Raw genomic sequence first — 20,946 nt, 5'->3', positions numbered from 1 at the left:
CAGAGCCGCAGAGCAGTGAGCGCTGTGTTGAAATTTTTGCGGAAAGATGTGAACTTCGATTTCTGAGGTTCCATTCCCATGGCCTCTGCAATCAGCAACTGGCTGGTGCTTCTCTCCACAATGACATACAAACTTCCAAACACACATTTCCAAGTACAATTTGCTTTCTATATTAGCATTTCAGCCCTGGATTGGGAGCTGCTTGGGATTAGTAGGTGCAGACTATTATATATAGGATTATATCCTATCCTATACTACTGTAGTATAGGATATATACTATATATAGGATTAATAAAAACAAGGTCCTACGGTACAGCACAGGGAACTATATTCAATATCCGGTGATAAGCCATAATGGAGAATAATATGAAAAATAATTTTAAAAACACTGAAAATATGGGCCTAAGGTGCTTTTAAGGATGTACTGATAAATTTTTTTTTATTTTTTTCATGTGTTTCATCATCACAGGAGCAACCGTTGATGGGAATTCTCATGAACCAGAACTTTTCTTTGATAGCACAGACAGAATGTCCAATAACGGTAAATGCAGATGGATAAAAGTGGAGTTAGGGGTCAATAAGTAATACGTCTTCCTTTTGCCCAAGTTCAGAACAAAGTGTGACACTAAGCTAAAGCCCCAGCAGATGGCGCTCAGACCATCTTCTCCAGGAATACTTGGTTGGCTTCACCTGAAGCTAGGAGGGGTGCTGTGATCACTGGTAAGGTTTAGGATGCCCTTGCCTTCTTCAGTTCCCTCCACGAGAGATGTGGCTTTGTAAAATTCATAGCATAGAGGAGCAGATCAAAATGTCTGCTGTCTGCAGAGAGAGAGAGGTAGAGAGCTAGAGAGAGAGAGGGAAGGAGAAAGGAGCCAGTCCCAAGCACCTGAATCCTCCCAAACTTACCAGTGAAGTCCCTCCCCTACCCCAGGGGGCAGGGCTAGTGAGGGGCTGAGCACTTCCTGGAAGGGGTACCCAGAGGCCTCTCTCCATCCATTCAGAGGATGAGCAGACTCATCTCAGATCCAGTTAGGATGAAAGCAAACAGGATGAAGACAGGATAAGGAACTAGAATCTCACGCAGCATTTCTTACCTTGACAGATTTAAAGATTTAAAAGGAAAAATAAGGACTTCTCCTGGCAGTCCAGTGGTTAGGCTCAGCACTTCCATTGCAGGGGGCACAGGTTTGATTCCTGGCCAGGGAGCTAAGATCCCAAAAACTGCGTGGTGCAGCCAAGAAAGAAACAAAAACAAAAAAGGCCAAATATGTCACTGTCTGAGCTGGCAACTCTGTAGGCTTTTCTGGGTGCAGAAATAGAAACTAGGTCAGTGGTTCCCAATCCCAACTATGCATCAGCCACAGGGAAGAGGCTGTGGAATGGAAAGAGCTTATTAAATACCCTTCTTCTGGGACTTTCCTGGTGGTCCAGTGGTTAAGACTCCACACTTTGATGCGGGGGACAAAGGTTTGATCTCTGGTCAGGGAACTGAGATTCCCACATGCCACCCCCCACCCCCGACCCCCAGCCAAAAAAAAAAAAAAAAAAAAAATCCTTATTTCCAGAAAGTAGAAAGTGTTAGTGGCTCAGTTATGTCTGACTCTTTGTGATCCCCTGACCTGTAGCCCGCCAAGCTCCTCTGTCCATGGGATTTTCCTAGGCAAGAATATTGGAGTGGGTTGCCATTTCCTTCTCCAGGGGATCTTATTTCCAAAAGTGACCAGGAATCTCTAGAAGTGGAGTCCTGGTTCTGCACATCTTTTCATATTCTCTGAGTGACTTGGCTTCAGTCGGTCAGACGCCAGCCCCTGGCATTTGGAACCATTGGCTTAGATGGTTTTCGAAGATAAATTTACCACAGAATTCTCTTTAAAATAAATAGTTCTAATATCCCTGAATTTGCCCTACACATTTCCTTCTGTAAGTTGCATGATAGTCATAAATTAGATATGGTTGGACATCTCTTTGGTATCTGGGTCTCCACTGAAAGAAGCGAGAGGATGTCTTTGTGCTGAGGACCACACATGGGCGAGAGTGGCTTTATCAACACAGTCCACGTCATCCCATTTTTCTGTGACATGACTACCCAGTGTCCCTTTTAAGGACACCCGGAAGAACTTTTAGGCAAAAGAGTTTCACGGACACCACACTGAGGAGTAATTTGCCATTGCTCCTGACTAATCCTTACATTTTCTCACTAGGCCAGCTATCCAGTATTCCCAGGGCAAGACCTCCTTCTGTCTTCTGCTGAGTGGGTTCCACCCATGCTGCTGATGTGCCGGAAACATTACCAGTGGAGAACAGTGAGGGCAGCATTTTCCTCTCAAGTAATTGCCATATGAAAGAATTGGCAAATACAGCCACTGACAGTGAGCACTTGCTGCCTCCCTGTTATGACACAGGAGGGGGCCAGGAGTCCCTGGTGCCCAATTAAACTTGGTCCCCTGGGAAAAATGTGCCGCCCCCCTCAGACCTTTGCAGCATATCCCTACTGGTCTTGTTGGTAGATTTCAACTTTTGCATATTACCAAAAATGACATCACCTCTAAAACTGTCGATCGATCATCAGCTTTATTGCTTTTTCTCCTTGAGAGGAGCTTGACAGGATGTTTGACCACTTTCTAAGTACAAAATGGACTTATTTTCCTCTCTCTTCCTGGATCCCCAAGGTGTGCAGTGATCAATATAAACTTGGTGTGAAGCCAATTCTGTATTTTCTTTGTAAACAAAGGATCATATTACAAATTGATCATCACACTTATCTTGGTAATCCATAATGTTGGGTTTCTAGGAGTCTCAAAATTAGAAGAAATATGTAGACTAGAAAACCTCTCTTGGGACCAAAATTAGAAGAAATAGGTAGACTAGAAAACCTCCCTTGGGGCTCTAATGTTAGGTTGAATCATTTGAACTTACTGTTTTTGTAGGTCAAAAATTGTCAAAGATCTCCAGTTTCATGCGGTTCAGTCTAATATCTTGGGAATCCTTCAGGGGTCTCTGCTTAATGGTACAGGTTGTATACCTAGATCCTGGCTTCCGGCAGAGTGTAGATGCCTCTGTAAGGGTGTCACTTCTCTCCATCCACAGTTCTTACACCAAACCAGAGGCAGCTGATTAAAATCCTCATTTATATGGACACAAGTGAATGTTCCTTTTTTGTTCAACTGTTTTCCTTGGAATTTCATTCTTACTGTGATTTTAGGTAGAGCAGTGATAAAAGAATCTGCCTGCTGATGCAGGAGACGCAAGAGATGCCGTTTCAATCCCTGGGTCAGGAAGATCCCCTGGAGAAGGGGATGGCAACCTACTCCAGTGTTCTTGCCTGAAGAATCCCATGGACAGAGGAACCTGATGGGCTACAGTTCATGGGGTCACAAAGGGTCACAAAACTGCAGTTTTAAAATATGTCCATAAATTTTTTGATACCCCTCCCTTCAAAAGATGGAGCTTCATCTCCATTCCCTTGTTGTGGGCTAAGCTTAGTGACTTGCCTCTGATGACTGAGATTAGGTCAGAGAAGACACTGGGGTTTCCGCCCGGCTGTGTCTGGGATTGCCTGCTCGCCTGAGGGCAAGTTGGTTGTCATGTTGTAAGGACACTCCAGCAGTTCTAAGGAGTCCCCTGTGACAGGGACCTGAGTCCTCCTGCCTACAGCCGGTGCAGAGGTGAGACCTTCTTCCAACAGCTGTGTGAGCCATCTTGGAAACAGAGCCTGCAGTACTTTTCAGCCTTCAAACAGCTACAGTCTTGGCCAGTAAGACAGGTGTAACTGGTGGTTCTGGCTCAGTGTCTTTCATGAGGTTGCTTGCAGTCGAGATCTCAGTTAAGACCTATCTGTTGCTGTCCTTCTCAGTGGTCAGCATTGTGCCAGGAATTGGAGAACGAGAGGGGGCATTCTTGTCTTCCAAAAGCTCACAGCTAGTGAGAGAATCAGTGTCATTAATAATTGCTGGACAGAAATCTGCTACATTTGAAGGTATTTAAAAAATGTTTTAGGGTCTTCCGTGGTGGTCCAATGGTGAAGAGTCCACCTTCCAAGGTAGGGGACTCGGGTTTGATCCCTGGTTGGGACAGCGATCCCTCATGCCCATGGGGCAACTAAGCCTGCTTGCCACAACTAGAGAGAGGCCCGTGCGCCACAGCAGAGACCTAGCACCACACACTCCCTGCCACCAAAACAAGTGTTTTCGGTTGTGCTTGCATGGAACTTTGGAAGATCAAACGAGAAGGCAGGGGTGAAGAAAGAAGGGGTCCGAGGAGCCCCTGCAGACAGTGGTGAAGGTGACACCCCGCAAGAAAAAGAGGCTGACTGGACCCCTCTTCAGAGGCCAGGAGCCACTCTGGGCTACTCTGTGGGGACCAGGAAATCCTAGACCACACTGTCTGCATCTCTTCCTTAGCAGACCTTTCAAAAAACCAGAATTAATAGTAAAAACTGGCTAGGAAGAGGGGTGAAGAAATTATCCTTTTGAGAAGTGAAGTGTCTTGGAAAGAGTGTGTCCAGGTCTGTGGAGAGTTCAAGCCCTTAATGATACTGAAGTGAGTTTAGTCTTCAATAACAGCGTAGCAATAAAGTGTTAACACAACCAAAGGCTCATTTCTATGCTAGAGCCTCCTGAGAGTAAAACAAAACCCAAAGAAATTCTAAAGATGTAAAACTTCAGCTTTTCCTTAAGCACAAAACCAAGATTTCTTGGTTCTGGGCTCGTTCAAGACGATCTTACCAGGTCTAGGATGTTACTGAAGGACAACTTGGATCGAGTCTCCATCATGGAAATGCAGCCGGCGGGGGAGAGGGAGGGGGGGGTTGTTCCTTGTATTTGCTCTTGTAATGGATTGCTGCTTTTCTCATAGTTAATGGCTTTCTAAAGTTGAAACAGAGCTTGAAAATTGACCGTTATTTGGCGAACCTTGGTAATTTGTGCTTATTTTTTTTCTTACAGAAGATGATCCAACAGATGATCAAAATCACAACCCACCACATGTGGAAAACATCTCCCAAACTCTCCAAAGATTGTCAGGTAAATGAGAGTTTATGACCTTATTGGTGATAAGTGTAGATTGTGGCTCCTGATTCTGCTTTTTGTTTTTGTGTTACAGAGACAATGTCAAAATTTGTGTTTAAGTGGCAAGTCCATCTTTTTTTTTTTTTTTAAACAATGCTATGAAAGAGCAAGGCAAACACAACCCCTTAGTAGATTAAATCTATGTTATCCAGAGTTTTCTGTCTGTGGGGTTAATTTCTCAACTCTCATTGGACAAGCTGGCATTTCTAAAGTCAAGTAATTACCAGTCATATTAATCTGCACATTTTCTCTCTTTTTCTAAGCCAAATTGTATAAAAACAAGTTTCTTTCTTTCCCCAGAAATAATTTAACTACGTGAGGCTGTTCTCACATACTTCCTAGACAGATTCATCTGCAGAGTTAGCTGCAGGTTTTCAACCCTGTCTGTTTCTACTAAACCATTCTGTTGTCCCTCTACCAATAAATGAATATTTGAGTGCATTGCCCTTGCAATTCAAGAAACATTCTTTTTAAAACTGAAGTATAATCGACTTAAAATATCATATTAGTTTCAGGTATAAAATATATGTGGTTCAATATTTTTATACATTACAAAATGATCACCATAAATTTAGTTACTGGGCTTCCCAGGTGACTAAAGTGGTAAAGAATCTGCCTGCAATGCAGGAGACCCAGGTTCGATCCCTGGGTTGAGAAGATACCCTGGAGAAGGGAATGGCTACCGACTCAGGTATCCTTGCCTGGGGAATTCCATGAACAGAGGAGCCTAGCGGGTTATAGTCCATAACATCGCTAAGAGTCAGACACGACTGAGCAACTCACACTTTTCAAGTTTAGTTGCTATCTGGCGTCATACAGAGTTACTATATTATTGACTGTATTCCCTGTGCAGTACATTACATCCTTGTTACATGTTTATTTTATAACTGGAAGTTTGTTCCCCTTAATCCCCCTCATCTGTTTCATGCCTCTGTTTGTGTGTGTGTATGTATTTGTATTATTTTTTAGATTTTGCATATAAGTGAGATCGTATATTTGTCTTTCTCTGTCTGACTTACTTCACTTAGTATTATAATCTCTGCTGCTGCTACTGCTACTAAGTCGCTTCAGTCATGTCCGACTCTGTGCGACCCCATAGATGGCAGCTCACCAGGCTCCCCCATCGCTGGGATTCTCCAGGCAAGAGTACTGGAGTGGGGTGCCATTGGCTTCTCCAATTATAATCTCTAGGTCCATCCGTTTGCCACAGATGGCAATATTTCATTCTTTTTTTCCATACAAATTTTATAATTATTTCTCCTAGTTCCATGGAAAATGCCATTGGTATTTTAATAGGAATTACATTGAATCTGTAGACTCCAATTGTTTATTTGAATTCCTCATTTCTTTTTCTTGTCTGGTTTCTCTGGCTAGAGCTAATACCTTGCAGAATAAAAGTGGACAGAGTAGGCATACTTGTCTTTTTCTGATCTTAGGGGAAATTCTTTCAGCTTTTCACCATTGAGTATGATCTCTTAAGTTCGAATGCATTCTGATAGTCCTGCATTTCCACTCCTGCACCCTCACCATATTTAATGTTTTTGACATCAGAGTTTAAACCTTTTTGTTTTGTGTATCCCTACTTATTGTGGCTGTAGATGATTTTACTACTTTTGTCTTTTAACCTTCCTACTAGCTTTATAAGTGGTTATTCCACTACCTTACTATATGTTTGCTTTTACCAATGAGATTTTTCCTTTTGTAATTTTCATATTTCCAGTTGTGGTCCTTTTTCTCTTTTCCCGCTTAGAGATGTCCCTTTAGATTTTCTTGTAAAATTGCTTCAGTGTAGCTTTCACATGTCTGTAAAACTCTTTATCTCTCTCTCAAATCTGAGTGATAGCTTTGCGGGGTAGACTATTCATGGTTGTAGGTTTTTTCCTTTCACCACTTTGATCATCATGCCGCTCCCTTCTGGTCTGCAAAGTTTCTGCTGAAATGTCAGCCGATAGCCTTATGGAAGTTTCCTTATACATGACAAATTGCTTTTCCCTTGCTGCTTTGTGGATTTCCTCTTTATTTTTTTCTTTTAAAATTCTCGTTATTGGAGTATATTCTTTATCTTTAATTTTTGCCACTTTAGATCTTGGTGCAGACCTTTTTGGATTCATCCTGTTTGAGACTGTGCTTTCTGGACCTGGATGTTTATTTCCTTTCCCAGATTAGGGAAGTTTCAGCTATTATTTCTTCAAGTAAGTTCCCTGCCCCTTTCTTCACTCTTCTGCTTCTTGGTCTCTGCAGTATGAATGTCAGTTTTCTTGATGTTGTCCCAGAGGTTTCTTAAACTATCCTCATTTTTTTAAAAACATTTTTTTATTTAATATACATATTAACATATTCCAGGCTTCCCTGGTGGCTCAGTGCTTGTGATGCAGGAGACCTGGGTTTGATCCCTGGGTTGGGAAGATCCCCTGGAGAAGGAAATGGCAAACCACTCCAGTATTCTTGCCTGGGAAATCCCATGGACATGGAGTCTGGTGGGCTACGGTCCATAGATTTGCAGAGTCGGACACACACACACATTAGTATATATTAAGGGCTTCCCTTGTGGTTCAGCTGGTAAAGAATCTGCCTGCAATGAGGGAGACCTGAGTTCGATCCCTGGGTTGGGAAGAGCCCCTGGAGAAGGATACACACATTAATATATTAGCATATTATATTTAATTTAACACAATATATTAACATGTTATATTTTAAAATTTAATATCCTCATTTTTTGAAATATTTTTAACATATTAATATATTAACATACCCTCATTTTTTGAATTTTTTTATTTAACATGCATATTAATATGTTAACCTATCCTCATTTTTGGAAATATTTTTATTTTACTTTATTTTTTAAAATTAATTTATTTATTTTAATTGGAGGCTGATTACTTTACAACATTGTGGTGGTTTCTGCCGTACATTGACATGAATCAGCCACAGGTGTACATGCGACCCCCGTCCTGAGCCCCCTCCAACCTCCCTCCCCACCCCGTCCCTCTGGGTTGTCCCAGTGCACCGGCCTTGAGTGCCCTCTTTCATGCATTGAACTTGGACTGGTCATCTATTTCACATATGGTAATTTATATTTCAATGCTATTCTCTCAATCATCCCACCCTCTAGATCTGTGTCTTTTTTGCTGTCTCACATATAGGGTCATTGTTCCCATCTTTCTAAATTCCATTATGTATGCATTAATATACTGAATTGGTGTTTTTCTTTCTGACTTACTTCACTCTGGGTAACAGGCTCCAGTTTCACCCAGCTCATTAGAACTGACTCAAATGTGTTCTTTTTAATAGCTGAGTAATATTCCATTGTGTATATGTACCACAGCTTTCTTATCCATTTGTCTGCAGATGGACATCTAGCTGGCTTCCATGTCCTGGCTATCATAAACAGTGCTGCGATGAACATTGGGGTGCACGTGTCTCTTTCAGATCTGGTTTCCTCGGTGTGTATGCCCAGCAGTGGGATTGCTGGGTCATATGGCAGTTCTATTTCCAGTGTTTTAAGGAATCTCCACACTGTTCTCCATAGCGGCTGTACTAGTTTGCATTCCCACCAACAGTGTCAGAGGGTTCCCTTTTCTCCACACCCTCTCCAGCATTTATTGTTTGTAGACTTTTTGATAGCAGCCATTCTGACCGGCGTGAGATGGTACCTCCTTGTGGTTTTGATTTGCATTTCTCTGATAATGAGTGATGTTGAGCATCTTTTCATGTGTTTGTTAGCCATTTGTATGTCTTCTTTGGAGAAATGTCTGTTTAGTTCTTAGGCCCATTTTTTGATTGGGTCATTTATTTTTCTGGTATTGAGTTGTATGAGCTGTTTGTATATTTTTGAGATTGTTTGTCAGTTGCTTCATTTGCTATTACTTTCACCCATTCTGAAGGCTGTCTTTTCACCTTGCTTATAGTTTCCTTCATTGTGCAAAAGCTTTTAAGTTTAATTAGGTCCCATTTGTTTATTTTTGCTTTTATTTCCATTACTCTGGGAGGTGGGTCATAGAGGATCTTGCTGTGATTTATGTCAGAGAGTGTTCTGCCTATGTTTTCCTCTAGGAGTTTTATATTTTCTTGTCTTACATTTAGATCTTTAATCCATTTTGAGTTTATTTTTGTGTATGGTATTAGAAAGTGTTCTAGTTTCATTCTTTTACAGGCGGTTGACTGCTTTTCCCAGCACCACTTGTTAAAGAGATTGTCTTTTCTCCATTAACATTAATATATTAACATATTATATTCAGTTGAACATAACATATGAACATTATTTAACATAACATATAAACATATTATATTTTTAAATTTACTATCCTCATTTGTTAAAATTCTTTTTTCTTTTTTGTGCTCAGCTTGGGTGATTTCCACTCCTCCATCTTCCAGTTTGTGGACCCATTCCTCTGTATTACCTAATGTACTGTTGGTTCCCTCTCGTGTATTTTTTATTTCAGTTATTATTCTTCAAGTCTGTTTGTTTCTTCTTTATATTTGCTGACTCTTTGTTAAACTTTTCACTGTGTTCATCATTCTCCTAAGTTCACTGGACATCTTTATGATCCTACCTTGACGTCTTTTATCTGCTAAGTTGCTTCTCTATACTTTGCTTAGTTCTCTGGGGGTTTTGTTTTATTCCTTCGTTTGGAATATCTTCATATGTGTCCACATTTTACCTAATTGTGTTTATTTCTAAGTGTGAAGTAAATCAGTCATGTTTCCTTTTCTTAGAGAAGTGGCCTTATGTATGAGACTTGCTAGGGGGCCCACAGCCCACGTCCCTGTGGTCACCCAGGCTGTGTGGTCTAGCAGTGCCTGCTCTGTGGGCTTGATGGGCTCTTCTGTTGTGACAGGGCTGGCTCCTGTGGGTGCTGGTAGGTGAGGCTGGCCCTTAGTCGGCTGCCAGGCCCTGCCCCGTGCCCTCTGGTGTTGCGGCACTGGGTCCTGGGGTGGCTGGCTGCACAGCCCGGGAGTCCTGGGGCTGGTGCCAGTCCAATGGTGGGCGGGCAAGCCCCCAGCACTGATAGACTAGAGGGAGGACTGCAAGACTCCAAGATGGTGCTTGTCAGTCCCAGAGTGCTTGTGGAAGAACAAGTCACCCAAAATGGCTATGCCAGCGTCCGTGTTCTCAGGGGGAGTCCCTGTTGCCTCCTCCCTCTCTGGGAGCCTCTCTGAGATCAGCAAGAGTCCTTTCAAATTATTGCCTCTGTGCTGGGACTGAGATTTTGGGTGTATTCTATAAGAGCAGGGTCTCTGTTGGTTTTTGTTTATTTGTTTTGTTTGTTTTTTAATATGTATTTATTTGGCTGCACCAGGTCTTAGTTGTGGCAGGTGAGCTCTTAACTGCGGCATGTGGGACCCAGCCCCCTTACCAGGCATCAAACTTGCCTTCCCTGCACTGGGGGCATGGAGTCTTAGCCACTGGGCCACCAGGGGAGTCCCTGGTTTTCTACAACCATTTATCTCTTCCATTTGCAAACCCTGCTGGCCTTCGAAGCCAGGAAGCTCATCTTCCTGGTGCAGGAGCCCTGGGCTAGGGAGCCCGAAGTGGGGTTTGAACCCCTGCTCCTTGGGGAGAATATCCAGTTGTGGTTGCCCTCCTGTTTGCAGATCACCTTGCCTGCGGAGTAGGTCCTGATTATACCCTGTCTCACCATGGTTTCCTCTTTACATCTCTAGTTGTGGGAAATCTTTTCTACTGGTCTTCAGGTCATTCTCATAGATGGTCATTCTGCAAATAGTTGTAGTTTTGTTGTGCTTGTAAGAGGAGATGAGCTCAGGGTCTTCCTATTCTGCCATCTTGGCCACATACCTCAAGAAACATTTTTTTAATAGTATTTTGTGGTTATGATTTGTTTTCACGAACATCATGCTATCAGGGAGATAGGTCTTATTATCTCTTGTTTTATACTAGTTGACACGGGTCAGAGAGTCTCGGCAACTAGTTGAAAGGCTCTTGCTAGGTCCTGTAGGGGTGGTCCCTGATGAGTAGCACCAGCATCACTTGGGATGCCACACTCCAAACTTACTGAATCAGAAACTCTAGGGTGGGGCCCAGCAATCTGTGTTCTAACAGGGCCTCCTGGTGATTCTGATGCACACTCCAGGGTGAAAACCAGGGCCTGGATCCATCCAGGAATGTGTTAGATTAAAAAAATAAACAATGCACGCTCTGGAGCCTGTGTTTCTGTTAGAGAAAGCCCACATACAGCAACAAAAACCAAGTGCAACCAAAAATGAATAAATTAAAAAAACCCCAAAACACTGCCTTTCTGCTGACTCCTCACTTTGACTCTGGAGGCATTTACTTTCATCATGAAAACAGAACTAGTCACAGGCCGCTGGATGTTTTTAGATGAACACGTTGTATGTTTTGTCTTTTATAGATCACATTGCAGGGGAGCAGAGGGATCAAGAATCCTCTCTCTTTAACAGGGATGTGAGTGATACGCAATCAACGACCATCAATAAGGGGAAGCATCAAGAAGCAGTCAGTCCAGGTATTAATAATAATCTGCACAGCATGAGCTAAAAAAGATGCCTCAGTATGGATGTCTTCAGAAGGCGTCTGTTTGCCTTTCATGGTATTTTAAGGGAAGAGACTAGATGTCAGCACACCTTTAATTTACTCACAAAAGCATACAGACAGCAGTTAAAATTATGAATTAAATTAACTCCAGTAATTTTTTTAAAAAAAATCTGTCTTGTGGCCATGCCACGAGGCATTCAAGACCTTAGTTCCCTGACCAGGGATTGAACCAGTGCCCCCTGCAGTGGAAGCACAGAGTCTTAATCACTAGACTGCTAGGGAAGTCCCTAACTCCAAGAATTTGCCCCTACCCTTTCAAAAAAATGGTCTTCCATGGTGGCTCAGATGGTAAAGAATCCTGCAACGCAGGAGACCTGGGTTGCATCCCTGGGTCAGGAAGATCCCCTGGAGAAGGGAATGGCAACCCACTCCAGTATTCTTGCCTTGAGAATCCCATGGACAGAGGAGCTGGTGGTCTGTTGTCTGTGGGGTTGCAAGAGTTGGTCATGACTGAGTGAGTAACATTTTCACTTTCACTTTCAGAAAGATGCTACTTTGATGTTGTTTCTACACAGCTAGGGTCACTCATAACACAGACATCATGTTCACAGTCCTTGACGTTACTGAGCACTGATGCTTTCTAACAAGCAGGAGGGATTACATGCCAAAGGTTAACCTAGTCCTTGATCTTCACCTTGGATAGCCTGAGCTGGGCCCATTCAGAATGGATAGAAACTTACCCATCATGGCCATGTGCTGGTACCAAGCCCAGGACACTCCCTCCTCATAGCCACCCACTATCAAAATCATAGCTGGTTGTTACTTCCTAACTCTGAGGGATTAAATGCTGAATCATCCCAGCAGAGCCCTTAGAGCTGCTTGCTGCTGCTGCCTTTTGACACACAGCTGATGAAGGTGGGGAGTTGGAGGTGCCCCAGTTGTCTCCCTATATCCCAAGAAGGCCCTTGGCCAGCATCCTCCTGCCTGCATCACTAAGCTCCCCTCAGCAGCTCTCCACATCTGATTCCTGTCATTGTACCTCCGTGCCCCGTTTCCCTGGTTCCTGTGTCTGTTTGGGGTCATGTTACAAATGGGGTGACAGAAGCTCTGAGTCCCCAGTGTCAGCTGAGGACACCTTCCTTTGAGCTCTAGCTAAGATTGCCTTGTAGTCCCCAGCCCACATGCAGGGGCATTCCAAATCTACCCTCAAGCTTTCTGCAAGTCCTCAAGGGTCGAAAGAGCTCGGCATCATGTTTGCCTTATGTCATGAAATTCCCCCAAACCCACACGCGCACAAGGCAGATAGTGTGCATGGTATAATTTCCTGAAGCTGGGAGTGGCAGGCAGCAGAGAAGAGACTGTATCTTTGCCCTGTGCAAGCCTTGGACTGAATACCTGACTCTGTTTTTCTTTTTTCTGTTTATTGAAATATAGTTGATTTACAATGTTGTATCAGTTTCTGGTGTATAGCAAAGTGATTCAGGATATAAACATATACACACACACACACATATTCTTTTTCAGATTCTTTTTCATTACAGTTTATTATAGGACATTGAATATAGTTCCCTGTGCTATACAGTAGGACCTTGTTGTTTATATAGTTCATATATAGTAGTTTATATCTGCTAATTCCAAACTCCTGGTTTATCCCTGCCCCTCCTTCCCTTTTGGTAACCATAAAAGTTTGTTTTCTATGTCAGTCTGTTTCTGTTTTGTAAATAAGTCCACTTGTATCATTTTTTTTAGATTCCACATGTAAGTGATAACATGGTATTTGTCTTTCTCCGTCTGACTTATTTCACTCAGTATGATCATCTCTAGGTCCAATCATGTTGCTGGGAGCAGCATTATTTCACTCCTTTTAATGGTTTTAACTCCATCTTTCTTAAAAGCCATCGCAGCAGGACTTTCACCCCCAATGGTGGCCCTACCTCCTCCCTGCATATTCACTCTCACCTTTTTCTCTCCTCACCTGCTCCAGACTGGTTGCTTGGCTCCTCGCTAGTTCATACCCTCAGCATCTCACCTTCACCACCAAAGAGGTCATGAATGTCTTTCCCTAAACATAGCCATTTCTTCCCCAAGAGGACCCCTGGAGCCAGCAGCTGAGGTTTCCCTCTGGGCTGCAAGCAGAACCAACAGGCCGTGCTGCTGATCTGTACGGGATGGCTGCTCCCCATTGACTCGGCTGTGTGTCTTCTCACTTAGATGTTCCAAGCAGGGGCATGCCGTGCTCACAGCTTCTGCAGTTCCTCCAGAAGAACATCATCGTCGCCGCCGTCTCGGTGGTGGGGATCGCCGTGGCCGCGGTGCTGCTGCTCCTGGCGCTGCTCGTGTACGTCAGGAAGAGTCGGTCGCTGTGAGTGGCTCTCAGCCCCACCTCCTCCCAGGAGCCCACAGGCGTTTGTACCAGCATTGGCCCAGAGCGTCCTCTGGCCCCGGATCCAGCAGGAGAGCAGGGCCTCCGGGCCTGGCTGTGTGTCAGCATTGGCTGGCACGGTTCCTGGACACCCTGCCTTTGGTTCCGATGCGCAGCTGGGTCTGGGGTTTCCTGGTCTGGGCCGTCCTGGCCTGTGAAGGCCACCACAGATCAGGCCACACCGCTTCTTACACTGAGGGCCACGGATGGCGGAGATGGGACAGCCTCTGGCAGAAAGGTCAGAAAACAGGAACGTGGGGTAGAAAGGAATGGAAAGGCCCAGCTCCGCGAGTGTGGGGAGGGAGGCTCTGGCGGAGAGGAGGTGGGCTGACGTTCAGCTCGCTCACGCTCCTGCAGCAGCGCTGATTGGTAAAATATTGAAAGATGCCTCTACTGGTTGGTAAGCAGCCCCTTCTCCAGGCCTCTGTTCCAGCTGTGGCCATCTTGACTAGTCAGTGTCCTCCTGTACTAGCTGTTAAATACCTCAGTTATCCCCCTGAAGGGAGAGCTCAGGCACAGTGGCTCTGATCAGGAGCAGGCACAACACAGCGTTTACAACATTGTGCATTTGCAGTAACGGTACCTCAAAATTATGTGCCTCCATCTGCATCCCTTGGGACACACACGGGGAAGAGCAGCTCCCTAGGGCCGCTCAGCTCCTGCCCACCACTGTGTTGGATGCTCAGCCTGTCCACAGGGAAAGGGGTACGGTGTGTGGTGATCCCACCCGCCCCCATCACTGCAGTATTTACATTTCCCTACAACAGTGGCATGGCTTTCCCTAAAAGTGTCCTTTAAAATGCCAAGGCTCCCAGGACCAGTAACCCTTTCAGGCCAACCACCACCACCTCACACCCAGCTTTCTCCTCTGAGGCAGCAGTTGGTCTCTTGAAGTGAAAGAGGAGCCCTGGATATGGCAAATGTTAGAGAGAGAAGATTTAAAGAGCTCCTGGGAATAAACTTGACCCATTTCATGGTTCTGACGGGGGCCTATCCATCAGAGTCACCATTTCCCTCCTGGGTCTTTCAGAAGTATCAAAAGAAGTAGTGAAGGCTGCGACTCCCTTCCAAAGACAAGATCAAAGCTGTGAAGAGCCTGGGTTGGTTACGAGAAGGTTGAGGATGGGGGAGGACATTTCCAGAGGCTCCATAATTCTCAGAGGCAAAATGAATTTCACACATGACACACCTTCCTGATGGGTAGCACTCAGACTCTTCCCCGCTCAGAAATGTCAGCCTCTATTGCCTCCCAAGGAATAGACATTAGGAATTGCTACACATTTAGTTGTGGAGTACAGCTTCTGTGTCTTTTGTTTTAGACATTCTCCGGCAGACATGACATACAATATTTTTATAATGAATGGAAAGACTTGGTGGCAAAAGTCTCAAGACAAGAAGACCAAAAAACATGCAGGAAAACAGAAACAGCTGAAGTTAAATTCCGGTATCTAAGCCAGGTGGTGAGGCCAGCCAACCAGCACCTAAAGCTGTGATGTGAGGTGATTCTCCATCCAGACGCATGGAAAGGCATTTGGATTTCTGACTGTGAGGTGCACCCTAAAAAGTGTACCTTTTCCTCTCAATTTTGAATGGACCAAGAAAACAGTTTTGACCACAGATTGCTCATAATGTTAACAGCATTAATGGCTAATACAGGAGACTTAGCACATTTCCCCAGAGACTAACCTGACAAAACAATGGATTGATTTATTTATTGATAATATTGATTCGTTTTTTTCAGCCATTCATTGAACAGATATGAATCAAACAACTAATATACAGGTGATATTAAAATACATGAGGCAATCAAAGATATTTGAATCAGGCATGGCTATCACAGGTTTCTGAAGACATGGCAAACAGCCAGCTGAAGCTCTCTGGTAGTCAATTTATGCCTCTGTGTCTCCATTGCTAAAGGGGCCAAGGGTCTGAGGCTTGGGGTCCAGAGGAGAAAGGAAGGAAAAGGAAACTTATGTTGGTGTTGCAAGAGCAAGAGAGTAGCCATTATAGCTCAGTCAGTTCTTGCCCCTACACTGGAAGGCAGGGTCTGGAGAGAAGGATGCTACCTTCCTATCTCCTGGAAGGGGGTTCCTGAGGCTGGAGGAGGTTGCCCTGCAGCTGCATGTGTGACCACAGGGGTCCCTCAGGTGCACATGCTCCAGGTGCCATCCATGCCTTCCCATGGAGGGGACGCACACCTTCTTATGTCTGGGAATGTGAAAGGGGCGATGGAGGAGCCCAGCCACAAGCACATTCTTGGGGGTGGGTCTTAGTCATTCTGGGAAGGGCAAGGACAGGAGCGAGATCTGAGGTCAGAGGTTCAAGAAAGGACTGTGGCCTAAGCAGAATTCCCACTCAAGGGATGGGGGGACCTGGCCCAAGACATCTATGAGGAGCATGTTATTTGTAGACATTTTAATGATGGCCATTCTGACTGGTATGAAGTGGTGCCTCATTATAGTTTTGATTTGCAGTTCTCTAATGAGCCATGTTGAGCATCTTTTCCTGTGCCTGTTGAAAGTGAAAGTGTTAGTCGCTCAGTCACGTCCCACTCTTTTCGACCCCATGGACTATAGCCTGCCAGGCTCCTCTGTCTGTGGAATTTTCCAGGCAAGAATACTGGAATGGGTTACCACTGCCTGTTGGCCACATGTATTTCTTTTTTTGCAGAAATGTCTACTTAGATCTTCTGCCCAATTTTCAATTCGGTTGTTTGGTTTTTTGTTGCTGAGTTATATGAGCTGTTTATATATTTTGGAAACTAAGCCTTTATCAGTCACATTGCTTGCAAATATTTTCTCCCATTCTGTAGGTTGTCTTTTCATTTCGTTTATGGTTTCCTTTGCTGTGCAGAAGCTTTTAAGTTTAATTAGGTTCCATTTGTTTATTTTTGTTTTTATATCTATTGTCTTGGGAGACCTAAGAAAACATCAGTATGATTTATGTCAGAGAATGTTTTGCCTATGATCTCTTCTAGGAGTTTTATGATGTCATATCTTATATTTTGGGATTCCCAGGTGACGCTAGTGGTAAAGAATCCTCCTGCCAATGCAGGAGATGTAAGGGACACGGGTTCAATCCTTAGTTCAGGAAGATCCCCTGGAGGAGGGCATGGCAACTCACTCCAGTATTCTTACCTGGAGGATCCCATGGACAGAGGAGCCTGGTGGGTTGCAAAGAGTTGGACACGACTGAAGCGACTTAGTACGCACCTTATATTTAAGTCTTTAAGCCATTTTGAGTTTCTTTTTGTGTATGGTGTGTGGGAGTGTCATAGCTTCTTTGATTAACATGTGGCTGTCCAACTTTCCCAACACTACTTGCTGAAAAGACTTTTCCCCCATTGTATATTCTCACCACCTTTTTGAAGATTAACTAACCATAGGTGAGTGGGTTTATTTCTGGGTTCTCTAGACTGTTGCATTGATTCATGTCTGTTGTGCCAATGCCATACTGTTTTGATTATTATAACTTTGTAGTGTTTTCTGAAGTCTGAGAGAGTTATGCCTCCTGCTTTGTTGTTTTTCTTCAGGATTGCTTTGGCAATTCTGGCTCTTTTATGACTCCATATGAATTTTAAGATAACTTGTTCTAGCTCTCTGAAAAATGTCATGTATAATTTGATAGGTATTGAATTAAATCTGTAGGCTACTTTGGGTAGTATGACAATTTTAGCGATCATTATTCTTCAAATCCAAGAGCATGAGATTTCCTTCCCTTTCTCTGTTCAGTTCAGTTCAGTCACTCAGTCATGTCTGACTCTTTGCGACCCCATGGACTGCAGCATGCCAGGCCTCCCTGTCCATCACCAACTCCCAGAGTTCACTCAGACTCATGTCCATTGAGTCGGTGATGCCATCCAACCATCTCATCCTCTGTCGTCCCCTTCTCCTCCCACCTTCAAGCCTTCCTAGCATCAGGGTCTTTTCAAATGAGTCAGTTCTTTGCCTCAGGTGGCCAAAGTATTGGAGTTTCAGTTCAGCTTCAGTCCTTCCAATGAATATTCAGGACTATTCCCTCTATGATAGACTGGTTGGATCTCCTTGAAGTTCAAGGGACTCTCAAGAATCTTCTCCAACACCACAGTTCAAAAGCATCAGTTCTTCAGCACTCAGCTTTCTTTATAGTCCAACTCTCATATCCATACAGACTACTGGAAAAACCATAGCTTTGACTAGATGGCCCTTTGTTGGCAAAGTAATGTCTCTGCTTTTTAATACGCTGTCTAGGTTGGTCATAACTTTTCTTCCAAGGAGCAAGTGTCTTTTAATATCATGGCTGTAGTCACCATCTGCAGTGATTCTGGAGCCCAAAATAATAAAGTCTGTCACTGTTTCCCCATCTGTTTGCCATGAAGTGATGATGGGACCAGATGCCATGATGTTAGTTTTCTGAATGTTGAGTTTTAAGCCAATTTGTTCACTCTCTTCTTTCACTTTCATCAAGAGGCTCTTTAGTTCTTCTTTGCTTTCTGCCCTAAGTGTAGTGTCATCTGCATATCTGAGGTTATTGATATTTCTCTCGGCAATTTTTTTCAACTTGTGCTTCATCCAGCCCAGTGTTTCTCATGATGTACTCTGAATGTAAGTTAAATAAGCAGGGTGATAATATATAGCCCTGACGTACTCTTTTCCCTATTTGGAACCAATCTGTTATTCCATGTCCCGTTCTAACTGTTGCTTCTTGACCTGCATACAGATTTCTTAAGAAGCGGGTCAGATGGTCTGGTATTCCCATCTCTTGAAGAGTTTTCCACAGTTTGTTGTGATCCACACAGTCAAAGGCTTTGGCATAGTCAATAAAACAGAAGTAGATGTTTTTCTGGAACTCTCTTGCTTTTTTAACAATCTGACAGATGTTGCAATTTGATTTCTGGTTCCTCTGCCTTTTCTAAAACCAGCTTGAACATCTGGAAGTTCATGGTTCATGTATTGCTAAAACCTGGCTTGGAGAATTTTGAGCATTACTTTACTAGCGTGTGAGATGAGTGCAATTGTGCAGTAGTTTGAACACTCTTTGGCATTGCCTTTCTCTGGGATTAGAATGAAAACTGACCTTTCCCAGTCCTGTTGCTACTGCTGAGTTTTCCAAATTTGCTGAGTCATCTTTAGTTTCCTTTATTAATGTTTTATTCTCAATGTATAAGTCTTTAACCTCCTTGGTCAGGTTTATTCCTAAATATTTTATTTGTTGGGGTATGATTTTAAAATGTATTTTTTTTTAATATTCCCTTTCTGATATTTCATTGTTGGTGTAAAGAAATGCAACTGATTTCTGTATGTTAATCTTAAATCCTGTCTACCTTGCTCAATTAATTGTTCAGTTTTACTAGTTTTTGTGTGGCTTGCTTAGGATTTTTTTGTATATAGTATCATGTCATCTGCATATAATGACAATTTTACCTTTTTGTTTCCAATTTGAATACTTTTTATTTCTTTTTCTTGTCTGATTGCTGTGGCTAGGAAGGACTTCCAATACTGTGTTGAATAGAAGAGGCGAGGGCATCCTTGTCTTATTGCAGATTTTAGTGGGAGGGCTTTCAGCTGTGCATCATTCAGTGTTTTATTGGTCATGAGTTTGTCATAAATAGCTTTTATTATATTGATATATGTTCCCTCTGTACTCACTTTGGTAAGAGTTTCTATTGGATGTTGAATTCTGTCAAATGCTTTTTCTGCATCTACTGAAGTGATCATGTGGTTTTTGTCTTTTGTTTATGTGGTATATCACATTTATTCACGTATGTTGACCCAACCTTGTGAACTTGGGATAGATCACACTTGGTCATGGTGTATGATCTTTTTTATGTGCTGTTGGATTCAGTATTTGCTAATATTTTGTTGAAAATTTTTGCATGTATATTCATCAAATTTAGTGCCTATAATTTTTTTTTTGGTGGTGTCTTTATCTGATTTTGGTATCAGTGTTATGGTGGCTTCATACGATGTCTTTGGAGAATGTTTCCCCCTCTTCATTTTTCTGGGAAGAGTTTGAGAAGGATCAGTATAAGTTCATCTTTGTATGTTTGGTAGAATTTCCCTGTGAAACCATCTGGTCCTGGACTTCTGTCTGTAGGAAGCTTTAAAATTACAGATTCTTTTTTTTTGTCCACAATGCATGGACTGCAGGATGTAAGTTTCCTGGTCAGTGACTGAACCCAGTCCACAGCAGTGAAAGTGCCAAGTCCTAACCGCTGGACCACCAGGGAATTCCCTAATTACAGATTCTGTTTCACTTCTGGTGATCAGTCTGTTCAAATTGTCAGTTTCTTCTTTGATTTTGGTGAGCTATATGCTTCTAGAAACTTGTCCTTGTCCATTTCCTCCAGGTTGTTGAATTTTTGGCATATAATTGTTCACAGTATTCTCTTATGGTTTTTATACTTCTGAAATATCAGCTGTTATGTCTCCTTTTTTGTTTCTTATTTTGTTTATTTGAGTTTTCTCTTTTCTTCTTGGTAAGCTGGCCAGAGGTTTGTCAATCTTGTTTATCTTTTAAGCATGATAGTCCTCATCTTATTTAGAGAAAAGAAAAACCCAGACAGATAAATTCACTAGCTAGAGGTCATATAGCTAAGGGGTATCCTGGCCTCTAATCTGGATCCAGAGATTGTGCTGTAACCATTGAGTAGCCCAGCCCCTGTCATCTCCGGAGTCTCCAGAAGGACCCTTGGGACCTGTTGAGGAGGAATGAATAGGAAGGATTCTGATCTCCTTTTTTTTGGGGAGGCAGAGTGAGTGAAGCAGCCCCAGGGGAACAGAGGTGGTTCTGAAAAAGCAGGCCTGGTAGATGATTTTCCCAGCTCTGTGGTTTTCCTCGTTTGCCCTCCAAAACTGGGGAAGCCCCCAAAGCTTTTAACCATGGGGAATGGGGGAGGGTCAGGGCCAGGTTGGGTATGAGTGGGACACTCCTGGCACCTGTGTCTCTCCAGTGAAATATCAGCC

At 43.3% G+C, this 20,946-nt stretch overlaps 1 protein-coding gene across 4 annotated transcripts in view; it reads left to right on the top strand.

Moving 5' to 3' along the window:
- The window catches only part of C11H2orf92 (chromosome 11 C2orf92 homolog), a 56,282-nt gene extending 40,559 nt beyond the window's left edge, over positions 1–15,723 (top strand). For 2 of the 4 annotated variants that reach the window (XM_061155978.1, XM_061155977.1), the window contains 3 exons: positions 4,944–5,021; positions 13,792–13,942; positions 15,322–15,723. In XM_061155978.1, coding sequence (XP_061011961.1) covers positions 4,944–5,021; positions 13,792–13,942; positions 15,322–15,454 — 362 coding nt within the window. In that variant the 3' untranslated portion in view covers positions 15,455–15,723. Of the gene's footprint in view, positions 1–469; positions 542–4,943; positions 5,022–11,437; positions 11,552–13,791; positions 13,943–15,321 lie in introns of all 4 variants that reach the window. The other 2 variants (XM_061155976.1, XM_061155975.1) reach the window with 2 other exon arrangements.
- The last annotated feature ends 5,223 nt before the right edge of the window (positions 15,724–20,946 follow it).

Source organism: Dama dama, chromosome 11 (genome assembly GCF_033118175.1).
Source record: "Dama dama isolate Ldn47 chromosome 11, ASM3311817v1, whole genome shotgun sequence".
Lineage (NCBI taxonomy): Eukaryota > Metazoa > Chordata > Mammalia > Artiodactyla > Cervidae > Dama > Dama dama.
This window is presented reverse-complemented; position numbering and strand designations above follow the sequence as displayed.